This window comes from Balaenoptera musculus, chromosome 2 (genome assembly GCF_009873245.2).
Source record: "Balaenoptera musculus isolate JJ_BM4_2016_0621 chromosome 2, mBalMus1.pri.v3, whole genome shotgun sequence".
NCBI lineage: Eukaryota > Metazoa > Chordata > Mammalia > Artiodactyla > Balaenopteridae > Balaenoptera > Balaenoptera musculus.
In genome coordinates this window covers 532641-555395 of record NC_045786.1, presented here as the reverse complement: position 1 = coordinate 555395, position 22755 = coordinate 532641, and the positions used below count along the sequence as shown (strand labels likewise).

General features: G+C 42.6%; 1 protein-coding gene across 6 annotated transcripts in view; it reads left to right on the top strand.

Moving 5' to 3' along the window:
• The window catches only part of ODAD2 (outer dynein arm docking complex subunit 2), a 243943-nt gene that overhangs the window by 63021 nt on the left and 158167 nt on the right, over positions 1–22755 (top strand). For 2 of the 6 annotated variants that reach the window (XM_036841363.1, XM_036841362.1), the window contains 6 exons: positions 11082–11344; positions 13314–13471; positions 15567–15768; positions 16395–16501; positions 16675–16811; positions 19699–19815. In XM_036841363.1, the coding sequence (XP_036697258.1) occupies positions 11121–11344; positions 13314–13471; positions 15567–15768; positions 16395–16501; positions 16675–16811; positions 19699–19815 (945 nt within the window). In that variant the 5' untranslated portion in view covers positions 11082–11120. Of the gene's footprint in view, positions 1–7388; positions 7424–11081; positions 11345–13313; positions 13472–15566; positions 15769–16394; positions 16502–16674; positions 16812–17310; positions 17379–19698; positions 19816–22755 lie in introns of those variants that run through there. The other 4 variants (XM_036841364.1, XM_036841365.1, XM_036841367.1 and 1 more) reach the window with 4 other exon arrangements.

Below are 22755 nucleotides of genomic sequence, written 5' to 3'. Positions count from 1 at the left end.
GAGTAGAGTGGCTCTGGCAGCAAAGTGGAGGAAAGCATCTATTGCCATAGGACTGACCTGTGCTCTAGAGTTTGTTGAGCAAATAATGTGTGAGTGCTTCCCATGGGCCAGATTTTGGCTGTGGGTGAAAAATACACTGGGGGTTGGAGGAGGTGGGATGGCAGCTATAAGACCTCAGCAGAAAGTAAATGTATGAACTGTAGGTTCCCAAGGATGTAGTCAGAAGGAAGAAGGCTGTTTTGGGATGGAGCAAAATACAGTGGGAAGGGCACCAGCACTGCAAGATTTTTGAAATTCTAAGAAAAAACATTCACAAGAGAATGAGCCAGATTAGGCTTAATGCAACGAATGCAAAGGTAGTTTATGACAGGGCAGACAATTTAGAAGATTCCTTGTCCTTTTACTTCTTCTCCTTTCACTCTCCTTTCTCACCAAAAGGGCTAGACTGAGACTACAGAAAGGAAATAGTGAAGACAAAGTACAAACAAGAAGCTGACCAAGCTTATTCTATGAGGCCAGTATCATCCTGATACCAAAACCAGACAATGGTATCACAAAAAAAGAATTACAGGCCAATATAGGTGAATAGGTGCAAAAACCCTCAGCAAAGTATTAGCAAACCAAACTCAACAATACATTAAAAAGATCACACACCATCATCAAGTGGGATTTATCCCAAGGATGCAAGGATGGTTCAATATCTGCAAATCTATCAATGTGATACACCATATTAACAATTTGAAGAATAAAATCATATGATCATCTCAATAGATGCAGAAAAAGCTTTTAACAAAATTCAACATCCATTTATGATTAAAACTCTCCAGAAAGTGGGTATAGAGGGAACATATCTCAACATAACAAAGGCCATATATGCCAAGCCCATTGCTAACGTCATACTCAATGGTGAAAAGCTGAAAGCATTTCCTCTAAGATCAGGAACAAGCCAAGGATGCCCACTCTCACCACTTTTATTCGACATAGTATTGGAAGTCCTAGCCATGGCAATCAGGGAAGAAAAAGAAATAAAAGGAATCCAAATTGGAAAGCAAGAAGTAAAACTGTCACTGTTTGCAGATGACATAATACCATACATAGAAAATCCTAAAGACAGCACCAAAAAACTACTAGAACTCATCGACAAATTCGGTAAAGTTGCAGGATATAAAATTAATATACAGAAATCTGTTGCATTTCTATACACTAATGACAAACTATCAGAAAGAAGAATTAAGAATCTCAGTTACCATCACATCAAAAAGAATAAGATACCTAGGAATAAACCTACCTGCAGAGGTAAAAGACTTGTACACAAAAAACTATAAAACGCTGATGAAAGAAATTGAAGATGACCCAAACAGATGGAAAGATATACTGTGTTCATGAACCGGAAGAATTAATATTGTTAAAATGACCATACTACCCAAGGAAATCTACAGATTCAATGCAATCCCTATCAAAATATCAATGGCATTTTTCACAGAACTAGAACAAATAATTCTAAAATCTGTATGGAAACATAAAAGATCCTGAATAGCCAAAACAATCTGGAGAAAGAAGAACAAAGCTGGAGGTATCACACTCCCTGATTTCAAAGTATACTACAAAGAAAGCTACAGTAATCAAAACAATGTGGTACTGGCACAAAAACAGAAACATAGATCAATGGAACAGAATAGAGAGTCCAGAAATGAACCCACATTTATCTGGGCAGTTAATCTATGATGAAGGAGGCAAGGATATACATTGAGGAAAAGACAGTCTCTTCAATAAGTGGTGCTGGGAAAACTGGACAGCTACATGGGAAAGAATCAAACTGGACTATACTCTCACACAAAAATAAATTCAAAATGGATTAAAGATTTAAATGTTAAGACCTGAAACTATAAATCTTCTAGAAGAAAACATAGGCAGTTTCTAGAAGAAAACTTTGACATCAGTCTGCAAAATTTTTTTGAATCTGTCTCCTCAGGCAAGGGACACAAAAGCAAAATTAGACAAATGGGACTACATCGAACTAAAAAGCTTTTGCACAGTAAAGGAAACTATCAACAACATGAAAAGGCCACCTACTGAATGGGAGGAGATATTTGCAAACGATATATCTGATAAGAAGTTAATATCCAAAATATGCAAAGAACTCATACAACTTGACATCAAAAAACCAAACAACCTAATGAAAAGATGAGAAGAGGATTTGAATAGACATTTTTCCAAAGAAGGCATACATATGGCCAACAGGCACACGAAAAGATGTTCAACATGACTAATCATCAGGAAAATGCAAATCAAGTCCACAATGAGATATCACTTCACACCTGTCAGAATGTGTATTACCAAAAAGACAACAAATAACAAGTGTGGTAAAGATGTGGAGAAAAGGGAACCCTTGTTCACTGTTGGTGGGAATGTAAATTGGTGCAGCCACTGTGGAGAACAGTATGGAGGCTCCTTAAAAAATTAAAAATAGACTTCTACCATCCAGCAGTTCCACTCCTAGGTATTTATCTGAAGAAAACAAAAACACTAATATGCATGCCTGTGTTCGCTGTAGAATTATCAACAATAGCCAAGATATGGAAGCAACCTAAATGCCCATCAATAGGTGAATGGATAAAGAAGATGTATATATACCACACACACAATAGAATATTACTCAGCCATAAAAAAAAAATGAAATCTTGCCATTTGCAGCAACATGGATGGACCTAGAGGGTATTATGCTGAGTGAAATAAGTCAGAGAAAGACAAATACTTATGATTTCACTTATATGTGGACTCTAAAAAACAAAACAAATGGACAAACATAACACAACAGAGCGTTATAGATACAGAGAACAAACAGGTGGTTGCCAGAGGGGAGCAGGGTGAGAGGAGGAAAGACATAGGTGAGGGAGATTCAGAGGCACAAAATTCCAGATGCAAAATAAATGAGTCATGGGTATGTAAGTACAATGTGGGAAATACAGTCCAAAATTAATACGTAACATCTTTGTATAGTGACATATCATAGCTATAGTTATCATTTTGAAAAGCACAGAAATATCAAATCACTATGTTGTGTACCAGGAACTTACATAGTGTTGTAGGCCAATTATACTTCAAAAATAAACAAGCAAACTCATAGAAAAAGAGATCAGATTTGTGATTACCAGAGGTGGGTGTCGGGGGGAGGGGGGTTGGATGGAGGGGGTCAAAAGGTACAGACTTCCAGTTATAAGACACATAATTACTAGGGATGTAATGTACAACATGATAAATACAATTAACATGGCTGTAGGTTACATATGAAAGAGTAAACCCCAAGTGTGTTCATCACAAGGAAAAATTTTTCTCTCTTTTTACAATTTTGAATCTATCTGAGATCATGAATGTTCACTAAATTTACTGTGACAATAGACTTACTGTGATAACTTGTGACAGTCACTTCATGATGTATGTAAGCTCATTACATGGTACACCTTCAACTTACACAGTGCTGCATGTCAATTACCTGTCAGTAACACTGGAAGAAAGAAAAGATTAACTTAGTGTGTAATGGAGGTTATCAACTAAATAAACATTTAGCTGTGGGGGGAGAAAGATATAAAGATAACGAGATATAAAGCCCCCCCAGAGCCCTCTCCTCAGTATGGGAAAACTCTGTAGGGCCCCCAGACCCAGAGCTCTCCCTGGGGTAGTGGCAACTGGACTGCGGTTCAGCCTGCCGCTGGTCCAGTCCCGCTGCCTTCACTCCCCTGGGAAGAGTCCCCAGTACTTGTCTCACAGGCATCTCTCCATCTTGGACCCTATTTCCTCAGGGACCTGACCCACAGTGGCTTAGTAATAGTCTCTCTGCTTCTCTACTCTTGCACCTTAATAGCCAGGATAGCTTCTTAGCAACATGAATCAGATCATGCCACGCCCTCCTTAAAATCCTCCAGTAACTTTCGTTTGCTTCTGGAATAGAATCTGACTCTTCGTCACGGCTGCAAGGCCCTCCCTCCTGCCATCCTGCCCACCTCACCATCTCTTCTCCTCTCTCTCGGCTTCCTGTGCTCCCCGCCGCTGGCCTTCCTTCTATTCCAGGGATTTTCAATAGAGTTTAATCGACTCCTTTTTTTTGCCAGTACTCGAATTGGAAAACCCAGTTCTGCCAACACAGTGCCTAGCACATACCGGTATCCAAAAAAGCACTTATCAAATAAATGAATATCTAGGAAGTTAGAATCTAAAAAGAAAGAGCCATTTCATTTCTGACTGTGGTCTTGGTCCATGGTATATCACTGAGAAGGCTGCTGAGGCTGGACTTCTTTGATGGTTTGTCTCGATCTGTAAGGAAAGGTTGGACCTGGGGAATTTGTCCGTTAGGACTTCATCAGACCTCGTGCAAATTTTCCTATCAGAATTCTGTTGAAATCTCCTGAAAAATTCCATTAAGAGGCAATCTTGTCCCATAATGAGACTTAACTCCATGATTGCACAATATAGTGATTGTACTTTCCTGATTTATGATGTTCCACTGTCAGTCCTTTCCTGATTGAGGTATCGGACACTCAGACCAACCTTGCCTGTCACCTTCTCCTGGTTATGGCCTGTAAATGCTCCTGTTGGCTGCCTCACACCCCTGGGCCTCACTCTAACACCGATGAATGGGCCCCTGAAACCCACTGAGCCCCCCGTTTACAGAATGTTATGTTTGCTATTGTGTCCCCCACTCCCATTCATATGTTGAAGTCCCAGTTCCTCAGAATGCAACCTTGGAGGAGAGAGGGTCTTACAGAGGTAATGCAAATTAAAATGAGCTAATGAGGATAGGCCCTAGTCCAATATGACGGTTGTCTTTAGAAAAGGGGGGCATTTACACACAGAGACAGGTATATGGGGAGGACATCCCATGACCATGAAGATGGCCATCACAAGCCAAGAGAGGCCTGGAACAGATCCTTCCCTCACAGCCTCAGAAGGAACGGACGCTGCTGACACCTTGATTTTGGACTTCTAGCTTCTAGAGCTGTGAGACGGTATGCTTCTGTTGTTAGGCAACCGGAGCAAATACTGCCACAGCACCCGTGCCTCCTCTGCTGTGCCCCAGGGGCGCTGAGCCGCCCTGAGCCAGGGTGGCTGGTCCCATAGAGAGCATATTCAGGTGACAGAAGGCGGTGGGGGGAGTCAAACATGTTCACGCCTGTCTCAGCTGCCCGTGGCAGACCTTCTCTGAAGTCCCACTGGACGGAACTGGGTCGTGTTCTAGCTGCAGGCAGTGTGGGGAGAGACCTCTGCCTCAGCAAACGGCTGGGTGCTCTCGGCGTTGAAGGCTCTTTCCCGTAACACAGCCACTCGGAATCATCAAACTGGTTCATCAGTTGTGTCCAGGGAAATGTGGGCCTCACCTTTCCGGCGCCTGGCTCAACAAAGAACGGCAGGTAGCAAGCCATCTTTGACCAGACGATTCATCCATTTTGCTCCTTCCACGGGTCAGTCTCTCTTCTAGCTCTTAGGGGTACAGACTTGAAGGAGACAGAAAAGGTCCCTTTTTCATGGCGCTCACTGCAGTGGTAGGGGACAGGCAAAGAGACAGAGACTAGTTAAGTCCTCCTGGGAGGCTTCTTTCGGTGGGGTGGTCAGCACTCTGAGAAGTGGTCAGTTAAACTGAGAGCTGACGGACAGCCATGTCAGTGCTTCCACATGGCAAGAAAAAACTGGAAGAAGCCAGCTGGGAATTCTACAAATTTAAATATTATTAGAAGCTTTTTTTCTTGGAAAATCTCAAGGTTAATAAATTCCAGTAAATTCCAATTGTGCAATCAGATTGAGCAATGGGAGATTCTGCCCCTTGGCATGAATTTGGCACATGAGGACACAAATGCTCAGATCTTGGTTGGTGCTGGCTTTTCCCTCCTTTGCAAACCAAGGTCAATTTTCCAGAACTTTGTAGATCTCTGGCCAGTTTCTACATAGGGCCTAGTAAACGCTCTCTCATATTATACAGCTGATTAAAATGCAAAAGGGAAATAAAGTACCCAAAGAAGTTTCCCTGCTTCCAGGACCACTCCAGAATGCCTCTCAAAGGTGGACCCTCACCAGCTGGTTGAACTTCACCAGTTTGTGACGTGCATCAACTCTACAGCTAGGATGCTGTGACTGTCTTCGAGTGTAATCTCTCTACTTTTTTTGTTTTTGAATGGGCCCTTTACACCTACTGGCACGTAATCTTCCTTTCTGGTGTTCGCAACTGTAGGCTTCTCTGGAGGTAGAGTCCTCTTCGGGCAAAATGATTCCACGCCTAACAACTTTCACACTCTCAAGAAGAGAAGAAAACCCCAAACAAAGGTCAAATCGACCTTGTTTCTTTATGTGTCTGCAGAAAGGCTCTGTTTTTGAGCAGGGACAGCCTACTACCCTGACATGTGACACCTAACATGCTCACACATCTGCCTCCCTGGCTTTAAGGAAAAACAGTCCAGTCCTAGTTCCTAAACACTCTCCCCCCGGCTTGTCCAGCACTGTCCCCAAACACTCCAGCCCCCAAGACAGTACACTGCTCATTCCCTCTCTTTTTTTCTCCACCAAATATTTTCTTTTTTCCCACTCCCTCATTCCCCTCTGGCTTTTCAAGGTTGGTCTCTTGTTGATAGAGTGTCTACTGGTGGGATCAAGGTCATCTTAAGGCACAAATGTAAAAAAAAGACATTTAAAAACACGGGGAAGTGTTCTCACTTCATTCCAGCTCTCTGAACTAGAGTATCCAAGAGCAGTTTCTGCTTTTCCAGTGAGTGTTCGAAAATTCTAGCTTATTTGCTTTCTGGAGAGAAAAATGTGCACCTCAGATATCCTGTGAGAGGCCTTGTGCTATTTTTGAGAACCCAGTGAAGCTTTCAGGTACACAGAAGCCCTCCTGGAACGCTACAAAACTCCTGTCTGGAAGCCTGTGGGGAAGCAAAGCGGTGTTTCTAACGACTATTTTCCATTTGCTATCGGTTCTACCATGAAGTTTCTGCTAAAACCTCCCACTGCGCCTTAGGGAAGGTGAACGTTTCCTACCTGGTGGCCTGAGCGGGGACTCGCCCTCGAGGAGGAGGGGTAGGAGGGGGAGGGGTAGGAGGGGGAGGGAGGGGATGGAGGAGGGGGAGAGGGAGGAGGGGGAGGGAGGGGATGGAGGAGGGGGAGAGGGAGGAGGGGGAGGGAGGGGATGGAGGAGGGGGAGAGGGAGGAGGGGGAGGGGGAGGAGGGGGAGGGGGAGGAGGGGGAGGAGGGGGAGAGGGAGGAGGAGGACCCAGCGTGTTTCCAGGGAGGCGCGGGCGGGGGCGCGCGGGCTGGCTGGGGGCGGGACGCGGTGCGCGCGGCCCGGCGCCTTGTTTACCCGGCGTCCTAGCAACCGGCGGGCGCGCAGGCGGAGCGTGGAGCGTGGGGCGTCGTGCGGGCGCCGAGCCGGGCGCTGCGGGTGAGTGCGGCCTGCGGACGCCGGCGGTTTTGCCGCCGTCCGCGTGGGTGGAGAAACGGGAGTCGCGCTCGGGCCCCGCTTCTGGCCCTCTCCCCGGCTTCCCCTTCTCCCCTCGGGCCCCAGATGCGCCCCTTCCCCGTGTCTCTCCCGCGCCCGTCCCGCCCTGCCTCCCCGCGGACACCCTGCTCCTGCCCGGGCCGGGCCTCCCGCTCCGCCGCCGTCGCGCCCCGCGCGCCCGCCCGGGCCGCACCAGTGTCTCCCGTCCCCTGTCCCTTCCCCCTCCGCCTTTGCAGCTGTGCCTCCGTCCCGGCGCCGTGCTCGCTGCCGCCCTCCCGCCTCCCCTCCCCGCTCAGCCCGGGAAGCCGGCCTCCCGCTCCAGCGCGTTCCGCCCCTCAGGGGGCCGCTTAGGTGCCGTCGTCGCGTGTCTTCACACGGGCTGAGTTTGCCTGGATTCAAGGCTCGGTTCCGGGTAGTTCGGAAACTGATTTTTCTGTGGGTCTCACCGCCTAGCTTCCTCGTTCTCGGGATGCCAGTGTAGGCACTGTCTCCTAACCCGCTTCCCCAGCCACGGTTCTGGATCTTAGGGTGGTCGCTTTTATTCCTGTAGTCTCATAAAGAATTTGGTTTTGCTTCTGCTCTAGTGTTACAGAAATTATTCACGAATGGGTTTCATTTTATTAATGATCCTGGAGGCTTGCAACGGACCCTTAAAAAAGAAAAACAAATGGTTGTATCCATTGGATGAGTAGAGAACATGAGTGTAACGTGATTATCAATTTATGGCAACAAACACATGCACTAAAACTTCTTTCCCTGTCATTGTTAAACTTTGAAATCTTCAATTAATTCAAAGATATGTACTATGTATGCACATGTGTTCATTGTAACCGTGTTTCTCAGGCCCGAAGAACTCATGGATTGGTACTGGGTGGAAACGTCCCATCAGCCTGTCTTGATAAAAAATGTTAGTTTTTGAACTTTCACCCGAGTTATACTGACCGTTTTGGAACATCACTGGAATTAGTGGAATAAAAAAGTGCTGTAGCTTTGGTTCTCTTGGTAAGTTAAGAGGCCATTAGAAATTTCTCATACTTAAGAAGAAAAAAAATACAAGACTACCTATTTTTTCTTTTAAAAACTCAGTCAGTTGGGCCTCCAAAGTCTTTTTTTTTTTTAAGGTCTTTTATACATGGTCTTCTCTTCTTTGGGATTTTGTTCCACTTTTTATTTTTCGAATAATATTCAAATAATATTGTACTTGCCTTCCGGATGCTCATAGGCCCCCAAAGATTTTCTTAGGCCTTCTTAAATCAAGCCTGTCCATTGCTGCAGCTCCTGGTTTATTAGACTCAGAAAAACAATTTGAATAGAGTCAAATATGTTACACACATTCCTAGAAAAATGTATCATGATGAAAAGAACTTTTTGCCTGTCGTAGCTCCTTTGTAAGTGTCTTCCAGGAAGTTACTCTGTGGCATGTTGACTGCCACAGCCTTACGTAATTTCACATTTTTCTTTTAAAAGGTGCAAGAAGGAAATGATGCATATAATAACAGCTTTATAGACCAAAACAAGTTTGTGCTTAAGATTAAAAACAAATAGAACTGTCCTCCTGAGCCTTTCCATATAAGATACATCTATTTGCACTTATTCTCGTGATACTGGGAAACCCAGGAGTGTCACACATAAACATCAGTACCTGCTTATGTGTTCAGAATCTAGCAGTAGAAACAAAACACTGAAATACTAAAACGACTGCACACAACAAATTCGTACATTTTTTGGTGTACATTTTATTTCACTAGCACTTTTTCAGATATATTTATGTACATATGTATGTGTATATATATGTTGTTCTCAACCTTATCTGACCCAATACTTGCTTTTTATAACAAATAGTTTGTAATGCCCACTTTACTCTTCTGAAATCAAAATCATAGTTTTAAATCTCAATGTGCTCTAACTGTAAAATAAAAGGAAGATAATTGTAATAAAATATCAGCATGTAAATGCTCAGGTGTATATATATATATATATATATATATATATATATATATATATATATGCTCAGAATATATAATGAGGTAATCAGTTGCTCCAGCCTTACATAGAATTACTGTGTATGCAGTAGCTCCAAATACAGATGTGTCACTGAAACTTAAATTGTGTGACTAACATTTCAGTCAATGACAGGATTTTACAAACTGCTGACCTCTTGGTAAAGTTCTGTGTAAAATGAAGTATATACAACTGTCCTTTGATTTATATAATAGTTTCAATTCTGGAAGATTCAGTGCATATTAAAACTGTGAAAAAAATCCTTCATGATTATTTGTAAAATAGTGATAGGTTGTAGGCTCAGGTGTTAATTAACTGAAGCGTTTACGTACTAGATGCTGGAGATTGCCGCATAATTCTTCCTTCTAGGGGACTGTCCTGCGCATTGCAGGACATCTGGCATTCTTGGTCCTCATCACTAAACGCTAACAATGTTCCATTCTTATCATTTTGATAATGAAACATCTGTACAGGGCTTCTCCTCTGCTTCTCAGCAGCCAGTACTGCCCATTTGAGGACCTCTGATCTAGATGTCCCTGTTAGTGTATTTCAAGATTTAATACAGGATGGAAAGTAACATCTCCAAATCATTTCTGTAGAATATTGGTACTGAGCTTTTGTAGTAATGATGGGTCGAGGGGGAAGCTAATTACATCCTTTAACTTTTTTAACCATTCTTCTAATATTCCTGAAGAAAGGTTTTAATGATCAGTGTTATTACAAATGAGAAAATAAACAAGTATAGATTATCTGAAAAAAAAGTCTTAAATGTCCATTATGTATTAATGTCAGAACTTATTTATTAGCTTGGCTCTTAATTTAAGTTTACAGATAATGTTATCTTTTCAGATATCTTCTTTTAAAGACGAATTTCTATTTAGCTAAAGTAAAATTTATTTCAATTTCTGTTTTACATTTTAATGCTAGACTCTTTTGGTAATCTAGACAAACAGGCTAAAGAGATTCTCATTTGTTCTCACATTTGCTCTTAAGAAAGTTATGAATTACAATAAAATATTCTGGGCAGGATATATGGGCAGGGAGTATGGAATTTGAACTGCTCAAATATTTCGATTAATAGGGTCAATATGCTCACATTGCACTGATGCAGATGTATGATGATGACAAAGAGTAACAGAAGTCAGTTTAATAGCATGATTCTAAACAATGTGTGATCCAGCTCAAAAGAGCATCGGTCCCTTCACCTCTGGCCCCAGCAGAGCTGCAAACCAAAGGCCTTGATGCCAACGTCCTCCGATTCTTTTTGTTCCGCTCTTGGACTTTGCTGTTTCCAATTTCTGCCCAGCTATTTGAATTCTCTCTCTTAGGCCCAGGAAAATGAGAAAGAAGTTATTCATTCCAGGGCAGGCAGATGTTGGAAAATCCTTACGTCCCTGTCAGTTTCACTTAGCGCTGGTTCAGGGAAAGTTAGCTATTTTATTGAATTGAAGAGCTACTGGATAATTTAAAAAATCCACCTCTAAGATGAATAAGCAGAATGCGGGTTGGGTAAGTGCTAGCTTAAAATCTTGAAAATGAGAACTGTTCCGGGGGAATGGTGGATGCTATCGTGTCTCTCTCTCTCTCTGCCTTGACGCAGTGAGCGCGCTGAGCTCGGGTCTGAGCGTCGTGGGATCCCATGGGCGCGGCACTGACAAGGTCCGCGCAGTGGACGGCTGCGGCGCACGGGGCTAGGGCCCTGGAAACTACCCCTCCCAATGAGGCGATACTGAAGGAAATTATTGTGTTTGTGGAGGGTTTTATCTATAAACATCCCCAAGAGGCAAACTATGTTTTTGTAGAACCACTGGAATGGAAAACCAATTTGGACCCCTCAGCCTTTGGATCAGGTTATGTTGTCAGGTAAGCCAGTGAATTGCTTCTAGAGTTTAATATCTTCAGTTGCCCGTTTTTTATTGATGGGTTGTAAGTTTGGGGCAAGTCGCTTAACCTCTGTGAATCTCAGAAATCTCAGAAAACCGGAGGCACTCGGGTGAAATCTGAGGCTATTTTGTTTGGCCAACACACTATCTAATTTTTAAATTTGAATTTTCTTTCCATAGAGGATGTGTTCTCCAGGTCACCACACTCCCAACGTTTGCTGTTGCTTTGTGCCTGGTCTTTCCACTCATATGAACTGCCAGATGCCACTAGGCCTTGATTTTGTGATCTCAGATAGAGACAAAATCCCTTCTGATATTTAAATCTGTAAAATCTGTGGGGTGGCAGAGGGAGAGTGGCGCATTTTGCTTAATATAAGGGAGAAACTTCTTAACAATTACCATTGTCCTCAAATGAGAAGTCACAGTGTTAAGGTCAGTGGCCCAAAGTTCTGTTATTGAACTCTTTGTCATCCCTGAGCATTACTAAATAGTTTCTCAACTATAGCCTTATTTGTGGAGTAATTACTATGTTCTGGACATGGAACCTGACACTGGGAATGAAATGAATCAGGCCTTTTTTCCTGCTCTCTCTCTAGCATAAGCTGAGTATTTTTATCTCCCTCCTGCAGTTCCAGTTTAAAAGTCTCTCGATCGGGTCAGTGGATTTCATTTATTCTTTCTTTCATTCTTCTTAACCTTACCAAGGTGGCTACAGCAGTTTTCTTCCAAAGAGCTCTTTCCTCAGGGCCGACAGACCGTGAGCCTGAAACGGGAGGCTGCTTTTCAACAGTCCTCTCCATCCCTGGCGTTTTAGTTCCTCCTGCTCTCCGTTCAGCTGCAGGCTTCCGCTGGCGGGAGCAATGAGAATGTCCTGTGCCCTGCTGTTCTCCTGGTCTCCCCAGGAGTTTCGCCTTCTCAGGTTCAGGAGCTTGGTCCTGTGGGCATTCAGTCTGCTTGTGACTTCATCCTCTTCTCATCCGCTCAGCACCAGCGGCCAGCCCCAGAGCAGACCTCTAAGAAAGCTCCTCGATCCTTGGGGCGTTCTTCCAAAAGCTTTATTCCTGGGAAAGCGTACATTGTGTAAATGATGCACGTTCCTGGCAAGTCTAAAAACATTTTGCTCCTTCATTTATGAAATAGTAGTAGATTGTCTTGAGTGTCAACATTTCACAGCTATTTATCTGTGTTACAATTTAAAATATCAGGTCTTAAGATGTGGACAGTTTTGCCAGAGATATCAGTATGCAGTGAAAAGCTAGGCAGTTTAGGTAATGTTGTAAGTGGTAGAAATCTAGAGCTATATCACTGCCATAAAAACATCTTAGTCTTTTAGAAATGCCAACCTAAAAAAGTTAAAATGGGCAGAAACACCAATCTAGGAGAGCTAATAATTTCTGATCAGGAAAAAGCCTAGTTAGAAAAATTGCTTGTTATCCTAAAGTAAACCAAATTGGAGGTTTGGAGTGGGAAAATAATCCATTGAGGGGATCTAGTTTGTCTTTTTTCATAGCTTTTTTGCTCATAAACAGAGTAGCCAAGAAAATTCCTAACCACTAATTACTGTGGTATAAAAATTTTATAAATTAAATAACATTAGAAATCCACAAAACATGAAAGGTTCTGTAGAACCAGTGATTTTTAAAAACATGTCCAATGCATTATTAGAAAAACAAAACCAAAAACTGATTGAGTTCACATAGGTATTCAAGAAATTGTTTAAAAATTTTCTTCCTGGGTATATCATGTTGCTAATAAGTCTGGGGATTTAAGGGCCTGAGTGTGGATGAAAGTGGGAAAATAGATGAGCTTCTAACAAGACGTATTTATATTCTCTGTGCTTTATCATGAGACATGGATATAATTTGTTGAAATGTCTTAAATTTAACTTCTATTGACATCCAGGTTAACCTTAAGCTTTCAGAAAATATTGTGTTTTTTTCATTTTTCAGTGAAACAACAGTCAAGTCAGAAGAAGCTGATAAAAATGGACAGCCTTTGCTATTTCTCTCCGTACCACAGATTAAAATTAGGAGCTTTGGGCAGCTGTCACGTGTGTTATATATTGCCAAAACTACAAAGCTGAAGGAAGCACAAGCATGTATTGAAGGTGATATTTACACTGCAATCTGTGATTTGAACTTTCAGAAACTTAATCTTGGGGGCGGGGGAGGGAATCATTTGTTACAGTCTCTTGAAAAAAGTTCTCTAACCTAAAAGGTAAAAAGTACTATGTTCAACTTCATAAAAATGTCCTTAATTTATTTTGGCTGAAATGTTATGCTCATACCAGATTTCTACTTTAAATGAAAAGCCTAATGCTTTACCATTAGTAAGCTTCGAGATTTCTAATTTTAGTATGTGGTTTAAAGAGAGCCTTCTTAGCTCCTGGAAAGACCTGACGCCTTTAAGGTTCACGTCTGGGGAAAAAACAGATGTCCAGGGCCAGCACCAGAATCCACCCTCTCCTTTTGCATTCTGCTGTGATGGATGGTGATTTGTTTCCTTTAAAATGAATGCAGCCTCTTCCTTTAGCATACAGCCCATAATAATCTCACTTTCCTTTTGTCTCAGCCCTTTCCATTGTGGAAATACACAGCTTTCTGTGAATAGTTACATTCATTCAGTGGGAAGTATTTTTCCTCTTCACTAAAGTTATATAATGTTCTTATTATTGTCTAATCATCTAACATGCAAAAAAGAATGTGATTGATCACCTGCTATCATTGGGCTCTAAGTATTTCTTACAAGTAGAAATACCTGACGATAGGTAATTATGTCATATACGTGTTCTGCTTCTTTGGAATCGTGTGACCAGTGGGTCCCAGGCATAAGGTCCCTCATCTGTCATCATTCTTTGCCACTGTCCGTGGCTGTGAGGTGGAAAGTTAGTCCTTATTTTTTTAAGATGTGAAACTTAGAACAGCAGCTTCTTTTTACATCTTGACTGCTCTCCCTGTACATCAAAGCTACTTTTCTGAGAGGGATGAAATCTTGAGAATAAAACTGAATTTAAGAAGAGTCAATAGACTCATGGCTGTTCATTAAATTCAACTTAATACGTAAACTTAATACATAGAGTGTTGTGCACCCAATCTGGCTAAATATGTATCCTTTGCTGCATTTTGCCCTTTCTGTAAGAGTTCTAGGTACAGCTCTTAGTTTTTGGTCCAAATTGCGTGGTACCTGGCAACTTGGAAGTCAGCTTTGTGTGTTTCCCCAGATTTCACCTAGTATCTTTCTTCATAATCTTTAGAGACGACAGCTGTAAGGTGATGAGTGGAGGTGCCGTCTAAGTGGTTGGTTCCCGGGCCTCCTTCCCTTGCTCCCCCCACGACTTTCCTGCTGATAGTCTGCTTCCTGTGGGAAAGTTAGCGCCATCGCCGTGCTTCTCTTCCTTTCCATCAGGTCAAGCTTTCTGAACTAGTCCCATAGGCATCCCCCGACACATCCAAATGCATATAGATTTTCATCTGAGTTGAATTCCTCCTTTCTAAACACGGTTTTGCCCCTTTCTCCCTCATTTTCAACTATATAGTTATTTGGCTTTTATTAAATTCTGTTTTCAACATCTCTAGGTTCAACTTTCATCCTTGATCACAAGTTGGTATTTAAAATTTGCATTATGATTTTGGCATGTATGTAAATACTGGTTAGATTTGTTTTCCCAGCTACTGTCAAAAGACATTGAAAATATAAGCAGTTCAAACAGGTGGAAGAGATTGGCAGTAGATCTGTAGACTGAGAAAAACATGCTATTTTGGAGAGAAAGCATTTGTCAATACTTTTCACTGGTATATACACACACACACACACACACACACACACAGTTCTAGTGATAATTCTTCTAAGGAGACCAGTATTTCTCTATCTTCAGATCAGTTCTGAATGTATTGATTGAATGTCTATTCTGAACAATGCCCCACAGTCAACTTAAAAAAAATAGACCTCTTAGCTTCTGTCCTATTAGGGTGATAGCATATAGAGATGATATTACAGTACAAGGTAAACATCTCAAGAGGTGTGAGAAAGTTCCTAAGTACAGTAAAATCTGAGAAGTAGAGATTAATTCAAATTGGGTCAATCAGAGAAAGCTTAATGAAAGAAACACATTTGAGTGGGCTCCAAAGGATTTGATAGTCTTTATGGTTCTTGCAATAGAAGACAAGAGGATAATTTTTTTTTTAATTTACTTTTTTGGTCAGCAAACAGAAATCCCATAGCAAAAATCCTGGGCTTGGATTATAATATGATAAATGAAATAAATGAAGACTCATCTGTATTAACTATTCTTGATAAAATTACCAAAGATGATGATCCTGAAGGTGAGATTAAGATGAAGATTGCCCTGCTACTCAAGCAGCTGGATCTGCACCTACTCAATCGTTCTCTGAAAAATATTTCCTTGTGAGTCTTTTTTTTCAAAAAGAAACCTCTAAAAATTGGTTATAAAAAGTACTTTCAGAGCTTTAGGGAAAAGACACAAGAAAAAGTTTGGAAGTGGTTGCTATTGATTTAACATTACATTTTTTGGAATAAAATTTTAGTTATTGCATGAAGGTTTCTAATTCTAAACAGTACAATTTTCAGTTAACATGGCTAAAACATTGTAGTGGAGTTTCATCTAATTCTGAAGACATTAAGTGGTCTTGTTATTTTCAAAGTCTCCTCAACTATTAGATAAATTTAAAAATTATAATGCAATTATCATGTAGAGTTTATCAAGTTTAAGACTTGTTCATTTGTCTAGTCTTTTCTAGTACTTTGGTATTATCATTAAGAAATGAAGTGAATATTGAAATGAGTATATTTAATGTTGCATTCAACGTGAATCACTGATTCTTTGATGTTTTGACAGTGTTATAAGACTGTAACCTGGTTAAAATTCACCGTAATTTTGTTGTTGTATAATTTAACGGATATTTTAATTACAAAAAAAGATATTCCCCCTGATATAATGAAATGTTTTCATGTTGTTTTCTGTAGATTCTGTTTTAAAGTATTTAAAATGAATTTCTAAACATTTATTTCAGAGAAATACGATTAAATCCAGGGACTGTTAAGAATGATATAGAGCTGCTTAAACGGTTCTCAGGAAAGGGAGAACAGACAGTCTTGGAATCTATCGAGTACACCTCAGGTTCATTTTATATTATATATATTTTCATAATTATATTTTCAAAATGCTTCAGTAGCTACATTAAATATTTAAGAAATGAAAACTTAAAATTTCAATCCTACCTTTTTGAAGCCAACCTATTTTACAAGTTGAGGTTAAGGAGCTCCTTTTAATTGACTGATAATTGGTTTCAGATTACGAATTTTCAAATGGATGTCGAGCCCCACCTTGGAGACAAATTCAAGGGGAAATTTGTTATGTTCTGGTGAAACCACACGATGCTGAAACTTTGTGCATTACTTGTAGCAAAGAAGGAGTGTTTTTAAATGGTGTAAGTAATTTTTTAAAAACCGTATTGATTTTGGTCTCTGTAAGTGCAGGCATGTCTCCAGGATTGAATCCCAAAACCACAGAAAAATGAAGTATGTTCTGTGGGATTCATGCAGATCCCTTTGCTGTGTGTTTGCTGTCTCTGTGTCCCCGTGCAGGTCCTTAAGTCAGTATTCTAGGAAATGGCCTTCAAAGGGACCCGTTCCACTATCTAAGTACTGCCTCTTTAACATAATCAGTTTGCTGATTAATGACACAAGTGTTTAAGGAAAGACAAGTCGATAAAGGAGCACCGAGGTAATGCGGAAGCACTTGCAAGAGTTGAGGAGACAGACGGAAGAGCAGGCAGGGGACCCAAATGCGGGAGCCCGGAGGCCGGGCCCCCTGAGCTGGGGCCTCAGCGGCTCCGGGCAGGGCCCGCGCAGACTGGGACTCAGACCCCTGAGGAGTGGACCCTGCTTGCGCGGGCGGGGCTCCGCCGCAGAACTGGAGAATGGTCACCGCCAGGCCGTGCTGGTCCCCTCGGAGCCCAGGTGTCTCCATGAAACCGGCCCCGGAGCCCTGAGAAGTGAGCAGCGCTGTTAGTGCAGGGGCTGGGGCAGGGTGGGGCAGAGCCTGCTGGCCTGGGCCGCTGAGGGTGGGCCCGGGGCGGCTGTTAGTGGGATTTCTGAGGGGTCGTGGTGAGCCTGGTTCTGGGCCTCTGGGTTCTTCCAGAGGAAATTAGAACCAACTGTGGCTACTGGGAGCAACTGCCACTGCGGGGTGAGGGGCCGTTGCTAGGTGGCTCCGACAGCACGTGGGAGGGAGCATGTGGCTTCTGCCTCGTCCAGCCTCCCCGCCGGCCTCCCCACCCCCCCTCCCTCCACCAGCCTCCCTGCCAGCCTCCCCACCCCCCCTCCCTCCACCAGCCTCCCCGCCGGCCTCCCCACCCCCCCTCCCTCCACCAGCCTCCCTGCCGGCCTCCCCACCCCCCCTCCCTCCACCAGCCTCCCCGCCGGCCTCCCCCCCCCGCCCTCCCTCCACCAGCCTCCCCGCCGGCCTCCCCACCCCCCCTCCCTCCACCAGCCTCCCTGCTGGCCTCCCCCCCCGCCCTCCCTCCACCAGCCTCCCCGCCGGCCTCCCCACCCCCCCTCCCTCCACCAGCCTCCCCGCCGGCCTCCCCCTCCACCAGCCTCCCCACCGGCCTCCCCCTCCACCAGCCTCCCCGCCGGCCTCCCCACCCCCCCCTCCCTCCACCAGCCTCCCTGCTGGCCTCCCCCCCCCGCCCTCCCTCCACCAGCCTCCCCGCCGGCCTCCCCACCCCCCCTCCCTCCACCAGCCTCCCTGCCGGCCTCCCCCTCCACCAGCCTCCCCGCCGGCCTCCCCCCCCCACCCTCCCTCCACCAGCCTCCCCGCCGGCCTCCCCTCCCCAGCCTCCCTCCACCAGCCTCCCCGCCGGCCTCCCCACCACCCTCCCTGCACCAGCCTCCCCGCCGGCCTCCCCCCCACCTCCTGGCCTCCCCCTGCCGGCCTCCTCCCCTGCAGGCCTCTCCCAGCCTGCTGCCCGAGACAGCCGGCCTGGCGGTGGAGAAACGCAGCTTTGCAGGCTCCCGGCCGGAGGGTCGCAAAGCAGAGTGTGGGCGGTGGGTCTCGACCTGAGAGAGGCGGCACATGGCCTTCTGGATCTTCTGGATTAAAAGCTTGACACTGAGCCTCACGGCTGCTGACTGAACTTGGCTAGAAGGAGCTCAGCTTCCTCTGAAAACCCGGCTCTTGCTGTCTTCCATGTAAAACTGGGGCTCGCGGCAGAATTCTGCAGGGAGGGTCCAGATCCTTAATGGGGACCCAGCTATCGCGGGTCTTGGCCTGGCTCTGCTCTCGACATGCGGCCGTGTTCTCAGCGGTGGGGCTTATCTTCCAACCCGCCTTTCATGCTTGTTCCATCAGCGTGGTCCTGGGCTTATTTCTGCACGGAGGAGCCAGACAACCTAACTATGATTTGCTTTCGGTTTGCCTTGATGCTTGAGAAAAGCGAAATCTCTAACCGGAAAATAAGAGCTTAGAAAAAAAAAAAGGAATGCTTCTCTTGGGCCTTCCAGAGTGGGGCGAGGAGCCTTTGTTTCTGTAAAATGCTATTGACGCACATACAACTTTATTTGGTATGGAAACATCTGAGTGTTCCTCTCAGTTTAAAGAATGAAAGACAAGGAACTGAAGCTGTTCAGTCGTTACAAGAAAATGTATAACACACTACAGTTTACATGTATCTGTATGTTTTACATATATATGCAGTTATACATGTAACAGTACAGTTTTTATGTGTATATATATGTGCGAACACACACATAGGGTGAAGGAAGAGTAATAGGAGTAGGAAAGCAAAGTGAAATGAGGAAAGGAAAGAGATAAGAGGAGAGACAGAGGCTGAGGGTGGAGAGACAGATGGTCACAGAGAGGTCCCACCCCTAGAAAATGAGCCTGTAGCAATCGTGCTCCACACACAGCAGGGGTAGGGTGAGACCAACAGAAACACAGCCTTTTGTGTGCGACATTCTAACCTTGAGGCCTTCTATGACTTCATCAAAAGCTCTTGAAGTCATAATGCATTTTCGCAGGAGAGAAGTGGGAAGGGAGCTTTCAGGTCTCTGCTGGATAGCAGCGTGCCCTGTGCATCTAGGGGGCACTTGGTAAAGGCTTGCTGAACGAGTGAATGAATGAATGACTGAACGAACGAATGAATGAATAGGTAACATTAAGAGGAAAGGGTGTGCCTGTACATTTCGTGTATAAAGACTACCGCATGGATCCTTTAGAGAAGAAAACAATGCTTGTGCTTGGGTTGTGACGTATTGATCAGGTTCTTATATCTCTCATCCATTAATTATAGCACCAAACTTTTTCTTCCAAAGGGCAAAACAGATGATGAGGGGGAAATTAATTATGAGAGAAAAGGAGAAATTTATAAAGACCTTGTCACACTTTTAAGAGAAAAATCAGCAAAATTTTCTGAAAATATGTCTCAACAGGTAAGTTTTACAGTCTCTTTTGAACTCTCATAGCATTATACTTTTTGGCTACAACTTTCTATAGCATAAAAAATTAGAGAGTAATTCTGCCTTGTTTTGGACAGTACTTTCAATTATTAGAGTGTTTTCCACAATATAAAGTAATAAATACTGTAAATGTAGCAATTTAAGAATGTTTCTGGTTTTCCTTAGGTGACAGGTGTAATATTTCAAAGTGCTTTCTAAATAGGACTTTTTCATTTTCCGTTTTGAATTAATTACACTAAGAACAAGGGACTCAGGTCTGTTAATGAAGCCTGGATGTTTTGATTATTTTTATCCTTTCTGGGAATCCCATGACTACTACCTAGTTGGATTGTCTTAATAAGTGTGTCAACTGCGTGTGTATAAGAACTGTGCTTTTGTGTCTCCCATGGTTTGTGAAATAGTGCTGGACAAAGAAATCAGTATAATATTTTGTGAAATAAAATTTTGGTTGAAGCTGACGTAGGTAAGAACCGATATGCAAGGAACACTAGTGTGGTTCACTTATGCTCGGGGCTGATCCTCAGGCCGAGGCAATTCCATGGAGCCCACAGAGCTCACTGATCGGGTCCTTTGTCTTCCTGATGCTGCTTGTGGAGCGTTTTCTTGTCAGACTGCTGTCGCTCTTATCCTGGCACTTTGTCATCATTTTGTGAATTCTTTTTGTTTCCTGGTGTTTGATCACTTGTTTCCTGAACCCCAGTTTTCTATTGTTGTTGCACTGCTGTTATTGTCATAAAGTACATATATACATAAAATATAAAATTTGCCATGTTAACCATTTTAAGTGTATCATTCAGTGGCATGAAGTACATTCACAAGGTTGTGCAACCGTTACTACTGTTTCCAAATCTTTTTCATCATCTGAAACTGAGCAATAACTCTTCACTCCTCCTCCCCCAGCCCTTGGTAACCTCTAATCTACTTTCTGTCTCCATGAATTTACCTATTCTACGTATTTCATATAAGTGGACTCATACAATATTTTGTCCTTTTGTTTTGGCATATTTCACGTACGGTAATGTTTTCAAGGTTCATCCGTGACGTGCCTGTATCCGAACTTCATTCCTTTCTATGGCTGAATGATATTCCATATATGTATATACCAAATTTTGTTTATCTGTTCATCTATTGATGGACACTGGGTTTTTCCACCTTTGGTTATTGTGAAAAATATTATGAATATTGGTGTACAAATATCTGTTTGAGTCCCTGTTTTCAGTTCTTTTGGGTGTACACGTCGGGGTGGCATTTCTGGGTCATATGGGGGTAATTCTACGTTTAACTTTTGGAGGAACTTCCAAGCTGTTTCCACAGCAGCTGAACCATTTTACATTCCCAATGCAGTGTATGAAGATTCCAGTTTCATCACATCCTCACCAACACTTGATATTTTCTGTGTATGTTTGTGTTTTTTATAGACATCCTAATAAGTGTGAACATGGTGTTGCATTGTGGCTTTGATTTGCATTTCCGTAATAATTAGTGATGTTGAGCATATTTTCATTGCTTATTGGTCATTTGTATATCTTCTTTGAAGAAATGTCTATTCAAGTCCTTTGTCCATTTAAAAAATTAAATTGTCTTGTTGAGCTAGAGTTCTTTATATATTGGGGATATTAATTCCTTATCAGATAGAAGATTTGCAAATATTTCCCCCTATTCTATGGGTTATCTTTTTACTCATCTTGATAGTGTCCTTTGGTATACAAACATTTTAAATTTTGATAAAGTCTAATTAATATATTTTTTCTTTTGTTACCTGTGCTTTTGGTATCATATTTAAGGAACCATTGCTAAATCCAAGGTAATAAAGATTTGCCCTTAAGTTTTCCACTAAGAATTTTTTAGTTTTAGTCCTCTCAAGTTTAGGTCTTTGATTCATCTTGAGTTAGGTTTTGTATATGGTGTAAGGGACAACCTTCATTCCTTTGCACATGGATGTTCAGTTTTCCCAGCACCATTTGTTGAAGACACTGTTCTTTCCCCACTGAATGGTCTTGTCATCCTTGTTAAAAATCAACTGACCATAGATTTCAAGGTTTATTCTTGGGCTCTCAATTCTCTTCCATCAGTCTGTATGTCTATCTGTATACCAGTCCCATACTGTTTTGATTACTATAGCTTTGTACTAGTTTCAAAATCAAAGTGAGTCCTCAAACTTTGTCCTTGTTTTTTCAAGACTGTTTTGGTTATTTGGGGTCCCTTGATTTTCTATATGAATTTTAGGCTTGGTTTTACCATTTCCGCAAAAAACACCATTGAGATTTTGATAGGGATTGTATTGAATCTGTAGATTGCTTTGTATAGCACTGTCATCTTAACAATATTGTCTTCTAATCCATGCACATGGAAAGTTTTTCCATTTGTTTGTGTCTTCTTTAACTTCTTTCAGCAATGTTTTATAGTTTTCAGTGTATAACAAGTCTTTTGCCTCCTTGGTTAAATTATTCCTAAGTATTTTATTCTCTTTGATGCTATTGTAAATGGAATTGTTTTCTTCATTTCCTTTTTGACTGTCCACTGCTAGTGTATAGAAATACAACTGATTTTTGAGTGTTACAATCAGATTTGATTTTTGAATGTGAAGTTCAAAATTGAATCCTGCCACTTTGCTGAATTTATTTAATTCAGTTTCTTTTGAATCTTTAGGTTTTTCTACATATAAGATCAAGTCACCTGTGACCAGAGATAGTTTACTTTTTCCTTTCCAATTTGGATGTTTTAAATTTCTCTTTCTTGCCAAATTCCATGGCTAGAACTTTCAGGACTATGTTGAATAGAAGTGGCGAAAGTAGATTCCTTGTCTTACTCCTGATCTTAGGGGAAATGCTTTCAGGCTTTTGCTACTGAATATGATGTTAGCTGTGGGCTTTCCATACATGGCCTTTATCTTGTTGAGGAAGTGCCCTTCTC